This window comes from Portunus trituberculatus, chromosome 45 (genome assembly GCF_017591435.1).
Source record: "Portunus trituberculatus isolate SZX2019 chromosome 45, ASM1759143v1, whole genome shotgun sequence".
Taxonomy (NCBI): domain Eukaryota; kingdom Metazoa; phylum Arthropoda; class Malacostraca; order Decapoda; family Portunidae; genus Portunus; species Portunus trituberculatus.
In genome coordinates this window covers 7,261,732-7,279,979 of record NC_059299.1, presented here as the reverse complement: position 1 = coordinate 7,279,979, position 18,248 = coordinate 7,261,732, and the positions used below count along the sequence as shown (strand labels likewise).

Genomic DNA, 18,248 nt, shown 5'->3' with positions numbered 1-18,248 from the left:
GTTAGCTCGTTAGTGGAGGGAAGAGGAACGAGGAGAGGAAAAAGTCTTCTTTGTGACACTTAAAACCCAAGGGAGAAAAAGAGCAAGAGGAGAAAGAAGACAAAGAAGAAACATTGACAAGTTAAAATTTGAAAAAAGACCAAGACGAAGATGAAAAAATGGAATGAGAAGAACAAGAAGGCAAGAATACAGAGAAGGAAAAATACTGTAATACAATTGTTGAGCTACATGTTTGGTAGACGAAAACATAAGAGAGCAGTGAAGAGGAGAAGGAGGAGGAGGAGGAGGAAAACAGCAGCAAAAGTAATAACAAATGAAGAAATCAGTGCGTGGGGAGAGTCAAGAACCGAGAAAGAAGAAAACAATAACTGATACTATCTCAGGACACAGCCAATTACTCTTTTAACCAGGACATCGAAGGCTCACATTCATAACACGAGACGATCCCTTGAGTTCACGACCTGTCTCAAAAACCTCCTGCTTGTAACGTTGCTCTGTTACGACACAATAAAAGTGGCAAATGCAAGTGGACACCCCGCAGCGATTGGCTCACCTTAATATCCACCCACTCTACCACTTGGCGAGGTTATTAATGTAGCTTTGTGACGTGAACAAGCCGCCGCTGATGAACACTTGTGTAGATTCAAATTTGTTAGAGTGATTGGATTCTTACCATCCGTCTGATAGGAAGCGGAAAGAAGGGGAAAGTTTGAAATTATATTGTGTGGATGTTGGGTGGTGTGAGGAGAAAAGGAGTGTGTGATTTTATTTTCTTTCTTTTGTGTGTGTGTGTGTCTGTGTGAGTGTGTGTCTTTTTATGTTACCTTCAAGCCATGTGTATTGTGTGATTTAATTAGTTCATATTTTTGTTATTTTCTGTTATTTTGTAAGTCTTTTTCCATTCTTTTTAATCACCTTAGCTTAATGATCACTACACCACTAAAAATTTAACTCAATATGCGATGAATTGGAAAGATTATACTCGTTTCGTGTGTGTTGTTGGCAGAGTTAAGCCGCCAATATTGACCCACCCAATAGTCCATTACTGTCATGAATAAAGAACGGACGCTGAAATGTGGCGATTCAACTTTCTTTTTACAACATAGCAATAATTTTCATCTTGTTCGCTCTCTTTTTGTCATCATCACCCTCACCATCACTACCACCACCAGTCCTTACCGTACCATTGTCATTCACACATCACCATCCTCACCACCATAACACGATAAACAGATGTGTGTGGCGAAGTAATTGGGCGAGGAAGGGATAGGGAGGCGAACAGGTGTGCTTGGAAGGGGTAGGGAGCTGAGACAGGTGTGCTTGGAAGAGATAAGAAGGCGAGATAGGTGTGATTGGAAGGGGTAGGGGGTTGAGACAGGTGTGCTTGGAAGGAGTGAGGCAGGTGTGCTAGGAAGGAGTACTGGAGTCGAGACAGGTGTGGGTGGCGAGTCAAGTGTGCTAGGAAGGGGTAAGAGAGGTGAGACAGGTGTGCTAGGAGGGGTAGGAAGGCGAGACAGGGATGGTAGGAAGAGGCAGGGAGGCGAGACAGGTGTGGTAGAAGGGGCAGGGAGGCGAGGCACGGTGGGGAGCAACAGTGTGCCGTAATACCTCACACGGGAAACCTGAAACTCACCGCTGTACGTCCATTCAGAGGCTGGAATTTACTGACCTTACTGCCCCAGAGTGCAATCTCCACAACAGGTCCTATGCCATCATCTCCACAACAGGACCTACTCTATTACATGCACAACAACAACTGCTCCATTATGCCCCACACACAACATCTTTCCCATCACCTTCACAATTTCATGTTTCTCTTTTCTAATGTTCCGTTTTCATTTCCTACTTTTTCTATAATTTCATGTTGTTTCTTAGTAATATTTCCCTTTTCGTCTGTTTTTTTTTCTCTCTCTCTCTCTCTCTCTCTCTCTCTCTCTCTCTCTCTCTCTCTCTCTCTCTCTCTCTCTCTCTCTCACCCATCAAATATCATTACCCTCAGTATTCTTTTCTCCTATGCATGTTCCTCCTCTTCCTCCTCCTCCTATTTACACTATTTTTACAGCCTCCCATGTCTCTTTCCTTCTCTTCTCGGTCTTATTCCATTCGCATATACTTTCCTCGTCTCTTCTCCAGTGATCGTCTTCTCTTCACGACCGCGCCATTTCCCCGCACACTTTCCTCCCAGGAGTGACCATCCTTACCTTGTATTCCTCTCCTGATTATCTTGTCAGGTATATGCACTGCGGTTTCTATCTTCCCACTGGCATTGTGTGCAGTTTGATTACCATTTTCATTTACCTTCGTCTGTTTCTATGTGTTTCAGGTTTCGTTATGTCTTTGTAAGTTTCTGTGTGTGTATGTGTAAGTTTGTGTGTTGTGGTATTTGGATTTCTATGCACTGTGGTTTCTGTCTTCCCACTGGCCTTGTGTGCAGTTTGATTTTTTTCATTTACCTTCGTCTGTTTATGTGTGTATCAAGTTTCGTTATATCTTGCTAAGTTTCTGTTTGTGTATGTGTAAGTTTGTGTGTTATGCTATTTGGTTGTCTGTTTATATATCTTTGTTTTTGCTTTCTATGTATATTTTTGCATGTATTTGTGTGTGTAGGCTTATTTCTGTCCTATATAATTTAGGTCTTTATATGTATGTATTTGTTAATGTATTGTCACTTATTTTTTCATCTCGTTTCGCCATTCGTAAGTTTATATTTATCTTTATGCGTCTGTGTCAATATTATTGCGCAGATTTGCTCTCCATCCCTATCTCTGCGTGTCTATTAATGTATATCTCTGTGTCTGCATCGTGCTCTCGTGGCTGCATCATATTTCCTTATCTTTTCCGCCCAACGCTCGCCTCGTGTCGTCCTTCGCCTTTTATCTCTTGTTCTGCTCTTCCTCGTACCATAATGCAGATATTGAGTCTTTGTGGCCTGATACTCGAAGGTCTCTTGTCACCTTGAGAGCTCTGACCTTCACCTGTACTCTACATACTCTTGTGATTTTTTCCTCTTATTTTTAGTGCCTAAGTAGATCCGACTCAGTGAGGAAGCCAATAACATCAATTTTATATCCTTCAGAGTTGATATGTTCCTCGTATTTTGTATTTCTGGTGTGCTTTTTCTCTTTTTCGCTTTTTATCGGCAAAAAATGTGAGGAGAGAAGCAATCTATAATCCGTGACAGGTGAGTGAGTATTGACAGGCATGTTATTGTATTGTTTAGTGTGTCTTGAATGCTCAGGGAAATGATGGCGATGTTTCTGGTGTTTTAGTATGTTTAGTAAGTATTTCTGTTTTTCTTTCTTGCTGTTTTCTTCATTTCTTTTGTTTCTATTTTATCTATCTTCTGTTGTTTTTGTTTTTTATCTTCTCTTTCCATTTCTATTTTTTTTCTTCATCTTTTTTCTTCATATTTTTTCTTCTTTTCTTCTTTTTTTTCTTCTTCTTCTTCTTAAAACAATATACTAGGAAATCAAGGATCAGATTGAAAATATATACATAAATATATAAAAAAAAAAAAATCTAAACACGTATTTTTCTGTAGAACTGGACAATTTCAGAGATCGACAAAGTGTTTTATTTTCTTCTTTTTTTATATTTCATCTTACGCAACTCCAGTGTCAATTTTTTTTTTTCCGCATCCTTGGTAATATTACTTTTTTTTTTTTTTTGTCTCCACTTTGAACCACGAGTGTCTCTTGTCCGAGGGGGAAGTATTGATCCGCGTCATGTTACTTTTTTTTTCTTTTCTCTTCCTTTTTTTTTTTTTTATTGCGAGCGACGTTACGCGTTGGATCTGCACTGCCGCTTGTCGCCCTGCCTGTTATCCCTGTCGCCCTCGTCATCCATTTTCCCCGGTTTTCATTCATTCTTTGTACTTTGTTCTTTCTTCTTTTCCTTAGTTTAGTTTTTTTCTTCTTCATTCTTCATCTTTATTTTATTTCTTTTCTTTATTTTTGTTCATTATTCTTCTTCCCTTTTTTCTTCATTTTTGTTGTTTCTTCTCATTTTTCATTTTGGTTTTACTTATCTTTTTTCATCTTTATATTTTTGTCCCTGTTTCCACACATCTTATTTTCTTATCGTTATCTTCACTTTTCTTATTCTTATCCTTCCCATCATCCTAGTTTTCATTCAAGTTCATTTTATAGTTCTACAGGTTATTCTACCCATTCTTAATCATCCCCCTCTTGTATATCATCCTTTTTTTCCTCTCTGATGTAGCTCCTCGTTTTTCTCACCTTCTAATTATTACAATCAATGCCCTTCCTCGAACTTGTGAGCGATAGATTACGCAGTACTAATCACCATCAAAGGATTCACTTGTAGGTAAGGGTCAGTGGTTGCTTTGTGTTCTACCAGGGGCATGGCAGCCCTGTGAGAGCCACGGTGTGAGTGTGTAGGTCTTTGATGTTTCCGCCTTGCCCTATTATGTCCGCGCGTCTTGGAACTGGCACTGTACGCCACGACACGCGCAAGACATGGTGGTGGTGTGATGGTGTAGTGATGTAGAGTAGGTTAGGTTAGGTTAAATTAAGGATCTTCTATGTTAGAGGAGAAAGTTGACCAAAAGCAACAAAAAAAGTGAAAAAAAGGTCTGCTTGCCAATCCCATTGTTGGTCCGATAGTTAGCAAAAAAAAAAAAAGGGATAGATGTCTAGTAAAGTGTACGATGAGTTTGCTTAGGTTTGGTTTAGTTAGATTAAGTGTTGAAAGGTCAGTGTGTTGATGGTACTATGATGAAAGGCTGGCGTGGTGGTGATGGTGATAGTAATGACGAGGAGGTTGTGGTAGTGCTGTTTGTGGTGACGTGGCAGTAATGACGGTGGTGATAAAGTAAGTCACTCTCATATGTCAGTCTACTCGACAATGAATCCTTGTTATCCACTGGCGCTGTTGTGGTCATGGCGCTAACTTTTCTGCTCTGGTTGTTAGTGTTGCTTCAAGTTGTTGTTTATCAACCTTGACCGCGGGAGACTGGACGCCTGGTGGTGACATGGACTGCTACACATGTCACGCTCCAATGACACAGAATTAGCTATGCAGTGACCTTTCCTCAGAACTGGAATATTTCATAGGAACCACTCAGCGTCCCGTCCATTCAATACTGAAGGAAATGACTCAAGCGAGCATTGCCAGAAAAGCACTAAATGACAGACGGTTGTTTTCCGAGGAAGACTTCCGAGGAAAAATATAAACTCCGCCTCACCTTTCAGACTCAGTCACGATTGTATGTGTGTGTGCGTGTGTATTGTGTAACCTTGTGTGTGTATGTGTGTGTGTGTGTGTGTGTGTGTGTGTGTCCTTCATTGTCTGCATGTGTGTGTGTGTGTGTGTGTGTGTGTGTGTGCGTCCCTGAACAATGACCTAACGTGCATACCACTACCGAGGAAGGTGGACTGGAAGTGGAGGAGGGCAGGGTGGGTAGAGGAGTGCGTGGTGGGGAGGGGGGAGTGGAGAGCAGGGTAGTGGAGGCGGCAAGACGTGCACTCCACCCTCAAGCAGCAATATTCTTCCCGCGGCTTTGTATCCTGCCAGTCGCGGACCACAATGGATGGACTTGGCTGAGGGAAGCTGGGGGAAGGAGGGGGAGGGTGGTGGAGGGCTGGGGGAGGGTTTGAGTGGATAGGTGGAGAGTTGGGGAGTCTGAGAACAGCAACAATGCCTCCTTCGCTTCCTTTCCTCAGCCACTACTCCTCTGGTCACTCCACCTGTGTAATTGGATGCTCTTTCCCAGGTGTGTGAGTTAAGGAGAAGCTTTAAAGGTATCGAAGGAGTAACGCTTTTAATTTCCTGCTCCTTCACTTTTACTTTTCCTCTTCCTTTTCCCTGTTTTGTCTATCCTCCTCCTCTTTTTCCTCCTCTTCCTGGTTTTTCTACTCTCCATCCACCTCTTCCTCTCCAAAATCTCCCTCCCCCTCATCCCTCTCCTCCTCGCTATGCTCTTCCTCGTTGTATTGACAGGAGCATTGAGGTGACTGTCAATACCATCCCCTGCCACTCTCTGACCCAAAAAAAAAGGAAAAAAAAAAGGAAAGTAAAAAGACATGTTGGTGCGTGATATTTGTTTACATGTCTCAAACTGACTATGGATTATGTGTGTGTGTGTGTGTGTGTGTGTGTGTGTGTGTGTGTGTGTGTGTGTGTGTGTGTGTGTAGTGATGTTACGTTACTTTAATTACCTCAAGAATATTTTTTTTGTTCTTTTATATTTTCATCGTTACTTTTTTTTCTTCTTTCTTCTGTTCACGGTCTTATTCACTCCCTTAAAGTCCTGAGACATTATCACCCTTAACTAACACTACAAATACACCAAAAAAAAAAAAAAAAAAACTTTCAACACTAAACCAAAATGTGAATATAAAAGAACCTAAAGGAAGTCAGAGTGGCATGGACGTGAGTAAAGTAAGGCAGAGCGAGTAAAGTGAAGCAGTGAAAGTCAAGGTAGCAATGTGGGTCGTCAGGAGGCACTCAGCGGGAGGAGAGAGGGCGGGGTTCAGCAACGAATCCCAGCGCTACCTCCTGATTCCTGCCTACCATGACTCCCACGATTCCAAGCTGCGAAGGGGAGATGGATTGGAGTGACAATAGTGGGTGGGACTGGAGTGGATTGTGGGAGGGAGTGGAGAGGATTGAAGAGGTGGGAGTGGGGAGTGGAGGGTGCGAGAAGGCTTGGAAAGTCATGCCAGCCCAGCCAGGTAATTGAAAACACCAGGTGCCTTGTGACACCCGTGGCATGGAGTCAGGTCAATTTTCCTCTCAAGCGCGTGAACACACACACACACACACACACACACACACACACACACACACACACACACACACACGCTTTACTGAAAACACTGTCCCTGAGTCTCATGCCGCCAGATGGCCGCGCTGCAGTGGTCAGCATAAACCGGACAGGCGAGTCAGCTTATCCGGGGAAGAATTGAAATGTAACTCTTCGTTCTTTCCAAGTAGATCCAAATGTATAAGCCTCGGTGAGCGGTTTTAATGAATAAGCTACTTTCAATTCACGCTTCAGCTCAGATAAGGCAGCGGCAGATACTGAGCCAAATGGAGTCCATCGAGTTTAGAGATTCGCAAACTGTTTATTCCTGGTCATCCCGCACATTTACATGGAAATCTTTACGGATACGACTGTTGCCACATTCCGTTCACCTAACTGACCCCACCTGGATATGTAAAGCTAAAACCATGTGTGCCCACGAATCTATGGATAAACTACCAGCAGAACGATAAAAAGCAATCCACCAATGCCAATCCCAGTTGAAAATTTATCCCTTAAAAAAAAACTAACCGCAGAATTGACATGATAGGAGATAAACCCTTTAGTTTCCTCCCAGTAAGCTACAGTCATACACTAGATGCCGCCCCCAGGAAAAAATGAAAAAGAAAGAACACAAATGAAAAAAACTCTCTAACTCCCCAAGTGTAAATATCACAAAAAAGAAAGAAAAAAAAGCTCAAAATCCAGTGAGAACAAGAATACACCGTTTATGTTCCTCTTGCTAAGCTGCAACGTACCACCAGACCTCAGAGTACAAAGAAAACGGAAGAGACAAGGAAGAAAACGGAGGAAGGGAGTATTGAATGACGTGCGGCGGGTGAAAATCAAGATAGCAGTCATGAGGCGCCTCCAGGAAGTCTCATACATCCTTTTTGTTGCGACGCCTTACGCACTCACATCCTTGGAGGGCAGGAAGGCGCCGCTACTCCCTCCTTCCTCTCCTCAATTCCTTCTCTCCTTACTCCCTCAAGACTTTACCATTTACATCTGCTAGTAGGATCCCGGCGTCCTTCCACCTCGTTCCTCATCTCATTCCCTCTCTTCCCTTCCATCCTTCCCCTCCTATCATGTCTTTCCTTACCGAGCCTGCTTCCTGGATGTTCTCTCTCTCTCTCTCTCTCTCTCTCTCTCTCTCTCTCTCTCTCTCTCTCTCTCTCTCTCTCTCTCTCATGTCTTCCCTTCCTCTCGTCTTTCTTTAGCCTCTTGCCTTCTCATCTACTTTCTCTCCTCCCCACACTTCCCCTCTTTCTGTCTACGCCCTTGCATTTATCCTCTTATCGCTCCTCGTCACTCGTCACTCCCCCTCGTCACCCTCGCACTCTCAAAGGACAAGTGCTTCCGCCCTCTAGTCCACGCAGTTGTCAGTGTTACAGCTTAACTAGCAGCGTGTAATCTGCGCATGGGAGCGTGTTTGGTGTTGGTTTGCGTATACAGGCGGGCGAAACTGCTGGGTGGTGGAAGTTTAAGGGAAGATCGTAATGTTTGTGTGTAATGAACGTACGTACATGCAAACAAGAGGCGTTGGGTAAAGGATAGATGTTAAGTTCTTGTTGTCGTTCCGTTGTTGTTGTTTTTCGTGGCAATTTTAGGGAATTTAGTGTAGTTATCCTTGGTAATGTCGCTCCATCCGTTTTCTTTCTTTTTTTTTAGCTGTTTCCATCCCAGTTTTTTTTTTTTTTTTAGCTGTTTCCCTCTTTTATTGTCTGTTTTATTGGGTACGAAAGGGAACAACTGCTGTAAAAAATGGTTGTATATATGTGTGTGTGTGTGTGTGTGTGTGTGTGTGCCAGTAGGAGTGAAGGATAAGTCAGTAGGAGTCTTAGTCTTATAGTTATGTGAGCGGAGGATGTCTGGGTCCTCATTAGTCCTTGGAGCGACGGAGCGAAGGAAGAGGAAGAGGCGGAAGAGGAAGAAGAGAAGCAAGGATGATAAGTAGGAGTCGGAGAAGGACGAGAAGGACGAGGCGGATTACTAAGAAGAGCAAGATGCATTAATAAAAAAAAGTGAAGGAGATAATAGGCACGAAAGAGCCGAAAAGATAAGGGAGATAAGCCAGGAGGAGGAGGAAGGATGGAGCTGCAGATACGTATATGTTGGCAACCTTGAGCGTGATGCTGCGGGCGACTCTAATTAAACAGGTGAAAAGTTAGCGTAAAAAAAGGCTGGAGTTTTCCCTGATATCCTTCAAGGCAATCGTATACTTCTCTCTCTCTGTTATCTTTTTATTTTCGTTTGAAGTTCGGTCCAAATGAGCGTGGAATCGGAACTTTAAGTATTCGTGGGGTGCATTCACTCGTTTCGCTTACCTGTGTTAGCACTTTTCATTGCGCTGTTAATGATCCTTCACTGGAAATCGTCTCGCTGCACACATTCACTCTTTATTTAATCGTCCCTGTCTCCTGTCACCCACTCGTCACCTCGCCTTTCATCCTGTTTTCTGATTCTACCCATTCTCTTCACGCCATTTGCAGTAATGTGTGATTTTCAAGCTTCCATCTCCGTTACCTTGAACACAGTAACCTGCAGTGTAACCTTCCGGCCTGCCTGTTGCCTGCCCACGTTCCCGGAAGCACAGGACAGGCAGGACTCGGTATATACTCAAGTGCCTGTTGTGTTCGTGCCCGTAACGCTATGCAGAGTTAAGCAACATCGAACGTTCTGCATTCTATACACATTCTACACTCAGCCTTACTCTCACAACTATTTCTCAGATGTATTTCTCCTCGGTTTATTTTCTCTCACATTCCACCGCGACAGAATTCTGAACTTTTGAACGACGTCCTTTTTTTTGCACGTTTTACATTTCCTTACGTTATTCTGACTACATGAGCAGCATCAAGGGAAATGGCTCGCGTAATCAGTCGTGCTTCGAAGCTTCTACGTGAGTAAATGTGAGGAATAACTGGTTGTATTGACGTGGGAATTTCAAAGAAGTGTTCATATGTGGATGAGTCGTGTGCTGCAAGATTAACCCGTGCGTGTATGTGTGTGTGTGTGTGTGTGTGTGTGTGTGTGTGTGTGTGTGTGTGTTCCTATCGAGTCATCACCTTTGGAAAGAGTTGCACCATGAGTCAATTAGAGAAAGTGGCTGTCATTGGCTCTTCTCTTAAGCCAATCAGCCAGTTTTCTACGACATGAACTGCGGGTTACTGGCATAAGCACGAGGGAGAGGCTGGGATGGCGAGAACGTGACTGAGAGGAACGAGGACTAAGCTGGTAGTAACGAAGACGAAAATGGAGAACGAGGACGAAGGTGGATGGAAAGGAACGAGACGAGGAAGCAAGGATAAAACTGTGGAGGGAACGAGAACGAGTCGGGGAGTAACGTGAGCAAGAATAGAGGAACAAGAATGAAGCTGGAAGGACGAGGACAAATGACGAGGCAGTGAAGAACATATACAAGACTATGGGAAGAGGAGAACAAGTTACGAGATTAGAAAAGACAAGACTGTGAGTAACAAGAACGAGAATGGAAAAATAAGAATGAAACTAGAAGAACAAGGACAAATGACAAGGATTTGAGGAACATATGTTGGAGTATGGGAGGAGAGAACCATTTACGAGATTGGAGAGGGCGAGGCTGAGAGTAACAGGAACTAAATGAACAAGGGTGATGATGAAAGAATGATGAGTGAGGGTGAGTGCTTGGTTTAGGGCAAGGCTTCAGTGGTTGAGGGCTTCAAGGTAACCTCCCAAACTCAGCCTTAAACACTGACGGGCTCACGCTTTGCCCATAAAGTCAAATGACCGCTATTTTTCACTCCTGCCTCCTCCTCTCCCTTACTTCCAGCTGCGTGGATGGGTAAAAAAGAAGTGGGAAGCGAAAAAGGAAAGGAAGAGGGAAGTGAGAGGGAAGGAGGGGGGGAGGAAAATGTAAAGTTAGAGGAAAGTAAATGGGGAATGAGTGGGAAACCTCTTGCATAACTCCATAGCAACTCTCTGCCACTCCACTCTGCTTTCCCGTCCTTCAATCAACTTGCTTTCTATATTTGCTTTTATGAACCGAGATACAGATATCAAATGCTGTGTTGATGAGCTGTGTGCTGTTGAAATCCGCCTTATCTCTCTCTCTCTCTCTCTCTCTCTCTCTCTCTCTCTCTCTCTCTCTCTCTCTCTCTCTCTCTCTCTCTCTCTCTTTGTGAGGTTTGTTTTTTCGTCACAGTTTAATAATTGTTCTTTCGTAATATCCGTCATTGTATTTGCCTTTCTTGTTTTATTTCCCGTGATATCAGGTTGTGTCTGCGTTTTCGTGTTATCTTTGTTCGTTATATTTATTGCTTCCTTGTCTTTTGCAACCTGGTTATAATCTCTCTCTCTCTCTCTCTCTCTCTCTCTCTCTCTCTCTCTCTGAAAATAGAGGAAAGACTAAACAAGCAAATCATGTGTATAGGTAGGTTGCCAGATAGGATCAAGGAGCATCACAACTAGTTTATCGAAAACAAAATAAAATGATATGAAGACTTTTGCTTGACGAAAACACAGAGAGAACTAAAATATCACACGTTTTAGGAGAAAGTAAACAGGAAGAACAATAAAATGAGCAGTACTGAAGAGAAACACCAACAAAATCACCATTAAGAACCTAAATACGTGACGTCACTGGTTGCCGCAGCTTACAACTTCAATACCTTCAATCCGCTAGTGTGATGTGGCATGTGCTGTGAGTGTCTCGTTGCGTGTACCACTTCCCTTGATAATCTCTTCTCTACTGCTGTGATTCTGCTGGATGTGTGAGAGGACAAAGTGAGTACACGTTTGAATATTTGTATTAGCACTTGTATTCCTGGTTAGCCGTGATAAGTAGATGGGCTTGTTATTTTACCACGTAATTATTTAATCTCAACCTAGCGTTCTGTAGGTAGATGAGCAGTCAAGCGTATTATATAGAAGCTGTTATGAAGTGAATAGATTAATATATGAGATAATTATGTAATCAGCCCAGTGCAGCTATAGGTGTAGGAAAGAGGGGCAGCAAATGAGCGGTGGTTACTTTTTGGCGGGAATATTAAATCACTGCAGCATAGAACGAAACACAGAAGGCAAACTGTATCGACTCAATCAGAATTCACACGAGGTTTTCATAAGTAATCTAGTGTATAATGAAGACAGATAGTGTTGCGGATCATGTATTTTTTAGCGGAAGTGTGAGGGTTTGTCGGCCGGGCAGCTGGTGACGCCTGACAACTTTTCCTTCACTACCTGTTCCCTCTAGCTGTTCCCGCCGCACACCTGTATCTCCGTGACTACTCTTTTTCTTGATGCTCGCCACTTTGACCTCGCATTTGCATATTAAGATGACACAAAAAATTAATAGAAATTAGTATTATATTCACGTTGCCTTCGCCTTAAGGGAAGAAAACGTAAAAGACCTTGGAAGAAATGGAGCAGGAGGAAGGAAGGCGACGCGGTGGAAGGAGAAAATAAAAGAAAATGGCAAAACATGAACTCGGGATGTGTAATATTGTCAAGAACAGAGAGAGAGAGAGAGAGAGAGAGAGAGAGAGAGAGAGAGAGAGACCGAACCACCGAACGACCGACCAACCAACCTTATGATTTTCTATTTTTTTTCAATTTTCAAACTTCATTTTCCTTTGGAGTGTTGCAAGCACTGCTATTATTGCTGTTCTTGGCGGCGGCGAGGCTGTATAGTGATAATGTACACGTAAATAGGTCTTGTTGACGTTGTTTATAGAGGTTACAATAGGTTCCCTTGGGTTTACCTTGGCGTGCATGCTCTTAAAGGAACACATTGCATATTGGTTTGCGAGGACAGTCGATAACAGAAGCACGCTAACAGGTGCACCACGCAAACGACCCACATTACGTTTAGAATCACCCCTCTTAAACACACACACACACACACACACACACACACACACACACACACACACACACACACACACACACACACAGACTGCTGCAATATTTTTTTCTTTTTTTATTATCTGAAGGTTTTCTAAAGCTTACAAAAGGAGGATTATTTGGTAAAAAAAAAAATCAAATAATAGTTTCCATCGCAGAGGTTTAGTTATTTGGAACAAAACCACTACTACCACAACCACTACTACTACTACTACTACTACTACTACTACTACTACTACTACTACTACTACTACTACTGCTACTTCTACTTCTACTACACCTACTACTAGGAAAACAGTATATTCTCTCTCTCTCTCTCTCTCTCTCTCTCTCTCTCTCTCTCTCTCTCTCTCTCTCTCTCTCTCTCTCTCTCTCTCTCTCTCTCTCTCTCTCTGTCTACTCACACTTCTGTTCCCGAGGTTATGCACAATGCAGTGTAGGTAGGCCGCGTTTCCCGTCAGTTCCGACACATTTCTCGGCGCTGCCTCGTCAAAGAGGGGCAGGGGCGGCGTGACCTGAGGCTCCCCTGTCGTGCCCGAGGTCAGGTCAAGCAGGGGTCGTATGGGTTCCACTGGACTGCTACTGCTACCGCTTGTTATAGTAATGCCAGTGCCCACGCCGCTGCCCCGCGTCTTCCTCCTCGCCAAGCCCACCAGCAGGAAGTCTCGGTGAAGAAAACGGGTGCTGGTTGTCGGCAGGGAGGACGATCTTAAACTGCTGACTCCTGTAAAAGACAAGGATGCATATAGATTAAGTACACGTGGATTTGTAGCTTTTGTACTTGTGTTTACTGGAAAAGTTTGTGAAGGTTCCCCAGTTGTGTGTGTGTGTGTGTGTGTGTGTGTGTGTGTGTGTGTGTGTGTGTGTTATTCTACTGTATTTCAATATCACTGAATGACACTATGTAGGATTTCATTAGTTTAACAGCGTTGTACTTATATTGGTCAAGAGGCAACTGTGCAACCCGCAACAGAGTGAATGGTAGAATGATATAAGTTTGAGGTATCAAATTTGAGAGCGGGTTACAGATATGAGTGAAATAGAAGAGCACAAATAATAAAATAACTGAATTTGGAGTAAACTGAGTGAGTGAGTGAGTGAGTGAGAGAGCGAGTTATATGTGTTCGAAATAGAACAACAGGAGAGATTTAATTATAACTATACCGAGTGAGCGAATGTGTGAGTGAGTGTGGTACAGAGAGAGCGAGGCGAGAGTGAAATGTGGGCCGCAAAAGTATTCAGATTTGTTATACAGTGGTGCTGTTTACAATCGGATAAGGGTAGCGCTTGCAGAATGGCGGCAAAGAGCTTACAGTACATAGGCGGAAGGTGTATGATAGGACACGTTATTTATGTCAGACCTTTTATCCTACAAGCGACGATAACATTGAAGGTGGAGGAAAAGAAAGAGGGAGAGGGAGAGGTAGAAGAGGAGGGATAAATATCACAAAAGGCTGAAGGGAATTTTTTTTATCTATTTTTTTATTTGAAAGTTCTGAGTTGGTGTAAGAAACTTTTTTTTTCAGGCGGAAGACACGAAAATCCGACAAGCTGCGTCGCTTAGAAAACCTCAATGGCGGGGAAGTTAAGATTCTTTTCACTGGTGGCTTCATCTTTGTCGTCTTCTTTTCGTCTCCTTGTTGGCTGTGGCTTTTCTAGGTGTAGATACTGGTGGTGGTGATGGTGTTGCTGCTTCCTGGTGATGATGGTTATGATGCTTCTTACTGTTCCTGATTGTCGGTGGTGAAACTTTATTATTGTTCCTGATGGTGGTCCTCGAGGCGGTGGCAATGCTGTGTTTTTGCTGAAGGTCCTGGTCATTGTGGTGATGGTGGTGGTATTGGTGCTTGAAGTGGTGGTCATGGCGACGGGAAAGTTCCCTGGCAGTTACTGTGGCGTGGCTTTTTCCCGCTCACATTTCTATATATAAAGTCTGAGTGTGCGTGTGGGTTTCCGAGGAAAGGTATCAGGAATATCTATATAGTGGAGGAAGTCAAGGAAGATTAGTGTTGGGAAATGTCACGGGGGAATAAGTTTAAGGATGACAGTGATTGTGAGTCAGAGCAAAGTGAGATAGAGGAGAGTTCAGGAGAGTTAACAGAATAATGAGTTGACATGTTTGCTGGGACGAGTATGGAAGAAAGAGAAGCGATAATGAGCTGGAGAAAAAGATAAGCAGAAGGGAAGCAGTTAGGAAAGAGAAAGGCAGGAATAAAAATAGCAAGGACGAGTAAAGGGGAGATTCGCAATGCTCATTATAAAATACAGCAGTAAGGGAAATGAATTAGGAAGATGCAAGGATGGAATGAGTATTGGGAGACAGCAACGTTTGGGAAGAGAGAGGAAAAGAGAGGCAGGGATGAGGAAGAGAGAGGCAAGGATGAGGAAGAGAGCGAGGCAGGGGTGAGGAAGGGGGTTACAAAGGATTTATTGAAATTCATGTTAATATTGTGTGTCTCATCAGGGCTTTGTTAATATGTTCGTTATGTGGCGTTAGTATAGGTGTTCATGAAGGTAAAACTACACACACACACACACACACACACACACACACACACACACACACACACACACACACACACACACACACACACACACACACACACACACACACACACACACACACACACACACACACAGGAGGGGAGCTGGTTACTAAACTATTAATGAGCTGTATCCATTTCGCTTATTTTGTGGGGAAGTCTGGATTTGTGTGTTTTATCTAAGTCTCCCCGTGCAGGTCGTTCTTTAATGGTCGAGAGCAGCGTATAATATGGGAGTTAAACAGATACAAGCTAGCGTAATACTCACTTAAGTCTCTGGGGCGTAACTTACCTCCTCCATAATCCTACGTGGAACTGAGACGTGAGGAGATTTGGCTCATAATTACGGTCTTCATGGTGTTCAGTGTTAGGATCGAAAGTTGTGGGTTAATTGAAGAGCGAAAAGGGTTTGATGTTTTTTGGAGCTTTAAGTTTTTTTTTGCTTCTGTATTTATTTTCAGTCTTTCTGTGTAATGTTTTGAATAGCGATTTTTTTGTGGTTTATTTATAGAACAGTTTTTTTTCGTTTTTTTCTTATTTAAATAGTAAATGTTATGATTAATATGTTTGAAGCGTAGTATTTATAACTCTATACATATTTGATTTTATTTTATCAGTTTTTAATGTAAGCATATGTAGTATATCATGTCAGTATGTATGAATATATTTTCTTTTGAAGTGTGGTATATTTAAAGCTACAATATTTCGTCTTGTGTCAGTTTTGAATCCGTGCATTGCAAAATTTCAAAGAATAAGAAAATCTCCGACAGGCATCCGTCTCCCCCTACAAGTCCCGTGATGCCTGTCTGTTGCCTGGCGCGGAAAGCTGCCACCTACATCAAGGGAACGAAGTTTTAGGCCTCACTAAATCCCCAGTTAATTAAGACACATAATGACGTGCTTTCCCGAGGCTGTGATCAGGTAATTTTCCTCGTGTAATTTGGGAGTGAAGTAAATGTAACGATACTGCAGCTCTCCCGGAGTAGCTATTTCGTTCTAATGGCAGCGTGACACTTCTTATTTTGTTTGAGTAATTCCAGGTGATTTTTACTGAACAAGGCTTGAAAAACAAAAAGACTAATGTTACACTACTGAATTACTTTTTTTACCATTCAACTTTATTATATAGCTCACTTCACCTCATGCAACTTACCCTCACCTCGTCTCACTTTACTAAGCTAATATAACTTTGTGACAATAAACATAACTTCATCTAACCTAACCCTATTATTAGCAGTTCTCATGCACAATTATACTCCATTATACTAACACCATGCCATTCTGTTAAGCTCAGGAGGTGTTTGTTTGTAAGCCACGACTGCCATGCTTGTGGTGGTGAATCTCGCTCCTAGGCTGAATGTTGTTGCGTCATATGAGGAAGTTTTAAGACATTTATCCCTGCCTTTGGACTGACTCTTTCTGTTCTGTATGGGAGCTGACGACTGAGTGGTCATTTTTTGTATTTGTGTTTGCTTTGACCAATTTTCCCTCTTACATAGCAAAAAAAATGTTTGGTTAGGTTAGACTGAACGATGTTGAGTCAGATTGAATACTGTTGACAAAATTATGAGATTTTTCATTAATAAAGTACGGAAAGAAAAAAAGAAAAGAAAAAAGCGTGGAGAAGTCAAACAGCGTAATAAAATAAGGCGTTTCGTACTATTTATAATTTTTCTTTGTAATAATAGCGTAGTAATTTTGGACAACATTATTTTTACTGTAAGTCTCGTAACGATGAAAAGGATTTAATTGAAATACTATAGACTCACTCATAAGCCGGAAACAAGAAAAAAAAATAGAAAAAAATAACCTTTAAAATTGTGATAATCAGTTGGATCCTAATAATTGGCCTCTCTGATGTAGACTTTTCAGGGTCAGTAATTATAATCCTCCTTAATCCCTTTTATTCCAGAACCATTAAAAAAAACAATAGGCAAACTTCTAACGCATAAAAATTAATCATATACTTAATTTGCGCTGCTAGATAAAAAAAAACGAAACCTGCTCTTATTGCCATCTATAACTACACTCTTACTTAATAACAAGATCAGAATTCGTGTAATTGGAAGGCATATGCAGGTAGCTACTATCTCAGGTATGCTAATGGACAGGTGTGTAGCAGAGGTGTGTTAGTGAGTAGGTATAAAGCAGAAGTATGTGATAAGAGGCAGGTGTGTTATTGAAGTGCATGTAAAGAGATCAGGTGTAGTAAATGTGTATTAGAGACAGGTGTGTAGTAAAGGTTAATTTGGAGACAAGTATATGTGTAGTAGATGTGTGTATTGGGAGTGAATATGTAATAGAAAAGGTAATAGAAATGTAATAAAGGTGTCTTATGGTATAGATACAAGAGGTATAGAGCAAGGGAGTGTACTGGAAGAGCAGGAGAAAATATTATGGCAGGTATGAAGCAGAGGTACGCATTATTGACCAGGAAAAGTGTGTTAGAAGGTGTTTTAGTAGACAGATACGAGCATAGCCAAGTAAGAAAAGTGTATCAGGATGGAAAGAGTATGGAGGGGAATTCTCACATCTTCAAGCGAACTCCTCTACAAATTATTTTCCGCGTAACCCTTGCCAGTCATCCCTCTTATGATAACGCTATGCATCACCTCCCCTACTGAATATTTGCGTGTCTCAGGAATGCCCCGTTACTCCCTTCCTCTCTCCCTTGCCTCACTTTTTCCTGTGCACCTTAGTCTTGGTGTGAGAACCTCTAATGCTTTCTTCCCTTTCCTCTTTTCTCATCCTCTCTTTCTCTCTCCCACCCCTTTCACTGTTCTAGTGCTCTCCTTCTCTTTCTCTCCCCTGTTCTCTTGCTTAATTTCTTTGTTACTGGTTTCTTCACTTCCTCTCTCTTCCTACTACTAGTGGTGGTGGTGGTGGTGGTGGTGGTGGTGGTGGTGGTGGTGGTGGTGATGGTGGTTCTTTCCTTGATCTGACTCCAGGCATTTTTATTCTTTCTATATCTATGTCTTCCAGTTCATAATCTTTTGCTGCCTCTCTCTCTCTCTCTCTCTCTCTCTCTCTCTCTCTCTCTCTCTCTCTCATCATGG

At 42.4% G+C, this 18,248-nt stretch overlaps 1 protein-coding gene across 1 annotated transcript in view; it reads right to left on the bottom strand.

The window, feature by feature from the left end:
* The window catches only part of LOC123519495 (zwei Ig domain protein zig-8-like), a 75,308-nt gene that overhangs the window by 37,805 nt on the left and 19,255 nt on the right, over positions 1-18,248 (bottom strand). The window contains exon 2 of the mRNA XM_045280847.1: positions 13,054-13,373. Within this exon, the coding sequence (XP_045136782.1) occupies positions 13,054-13,373 (320 nt within the window). The remainder of the gene's footprint in view (positions 1-13,053; positions 13,374-18,248) is intronic.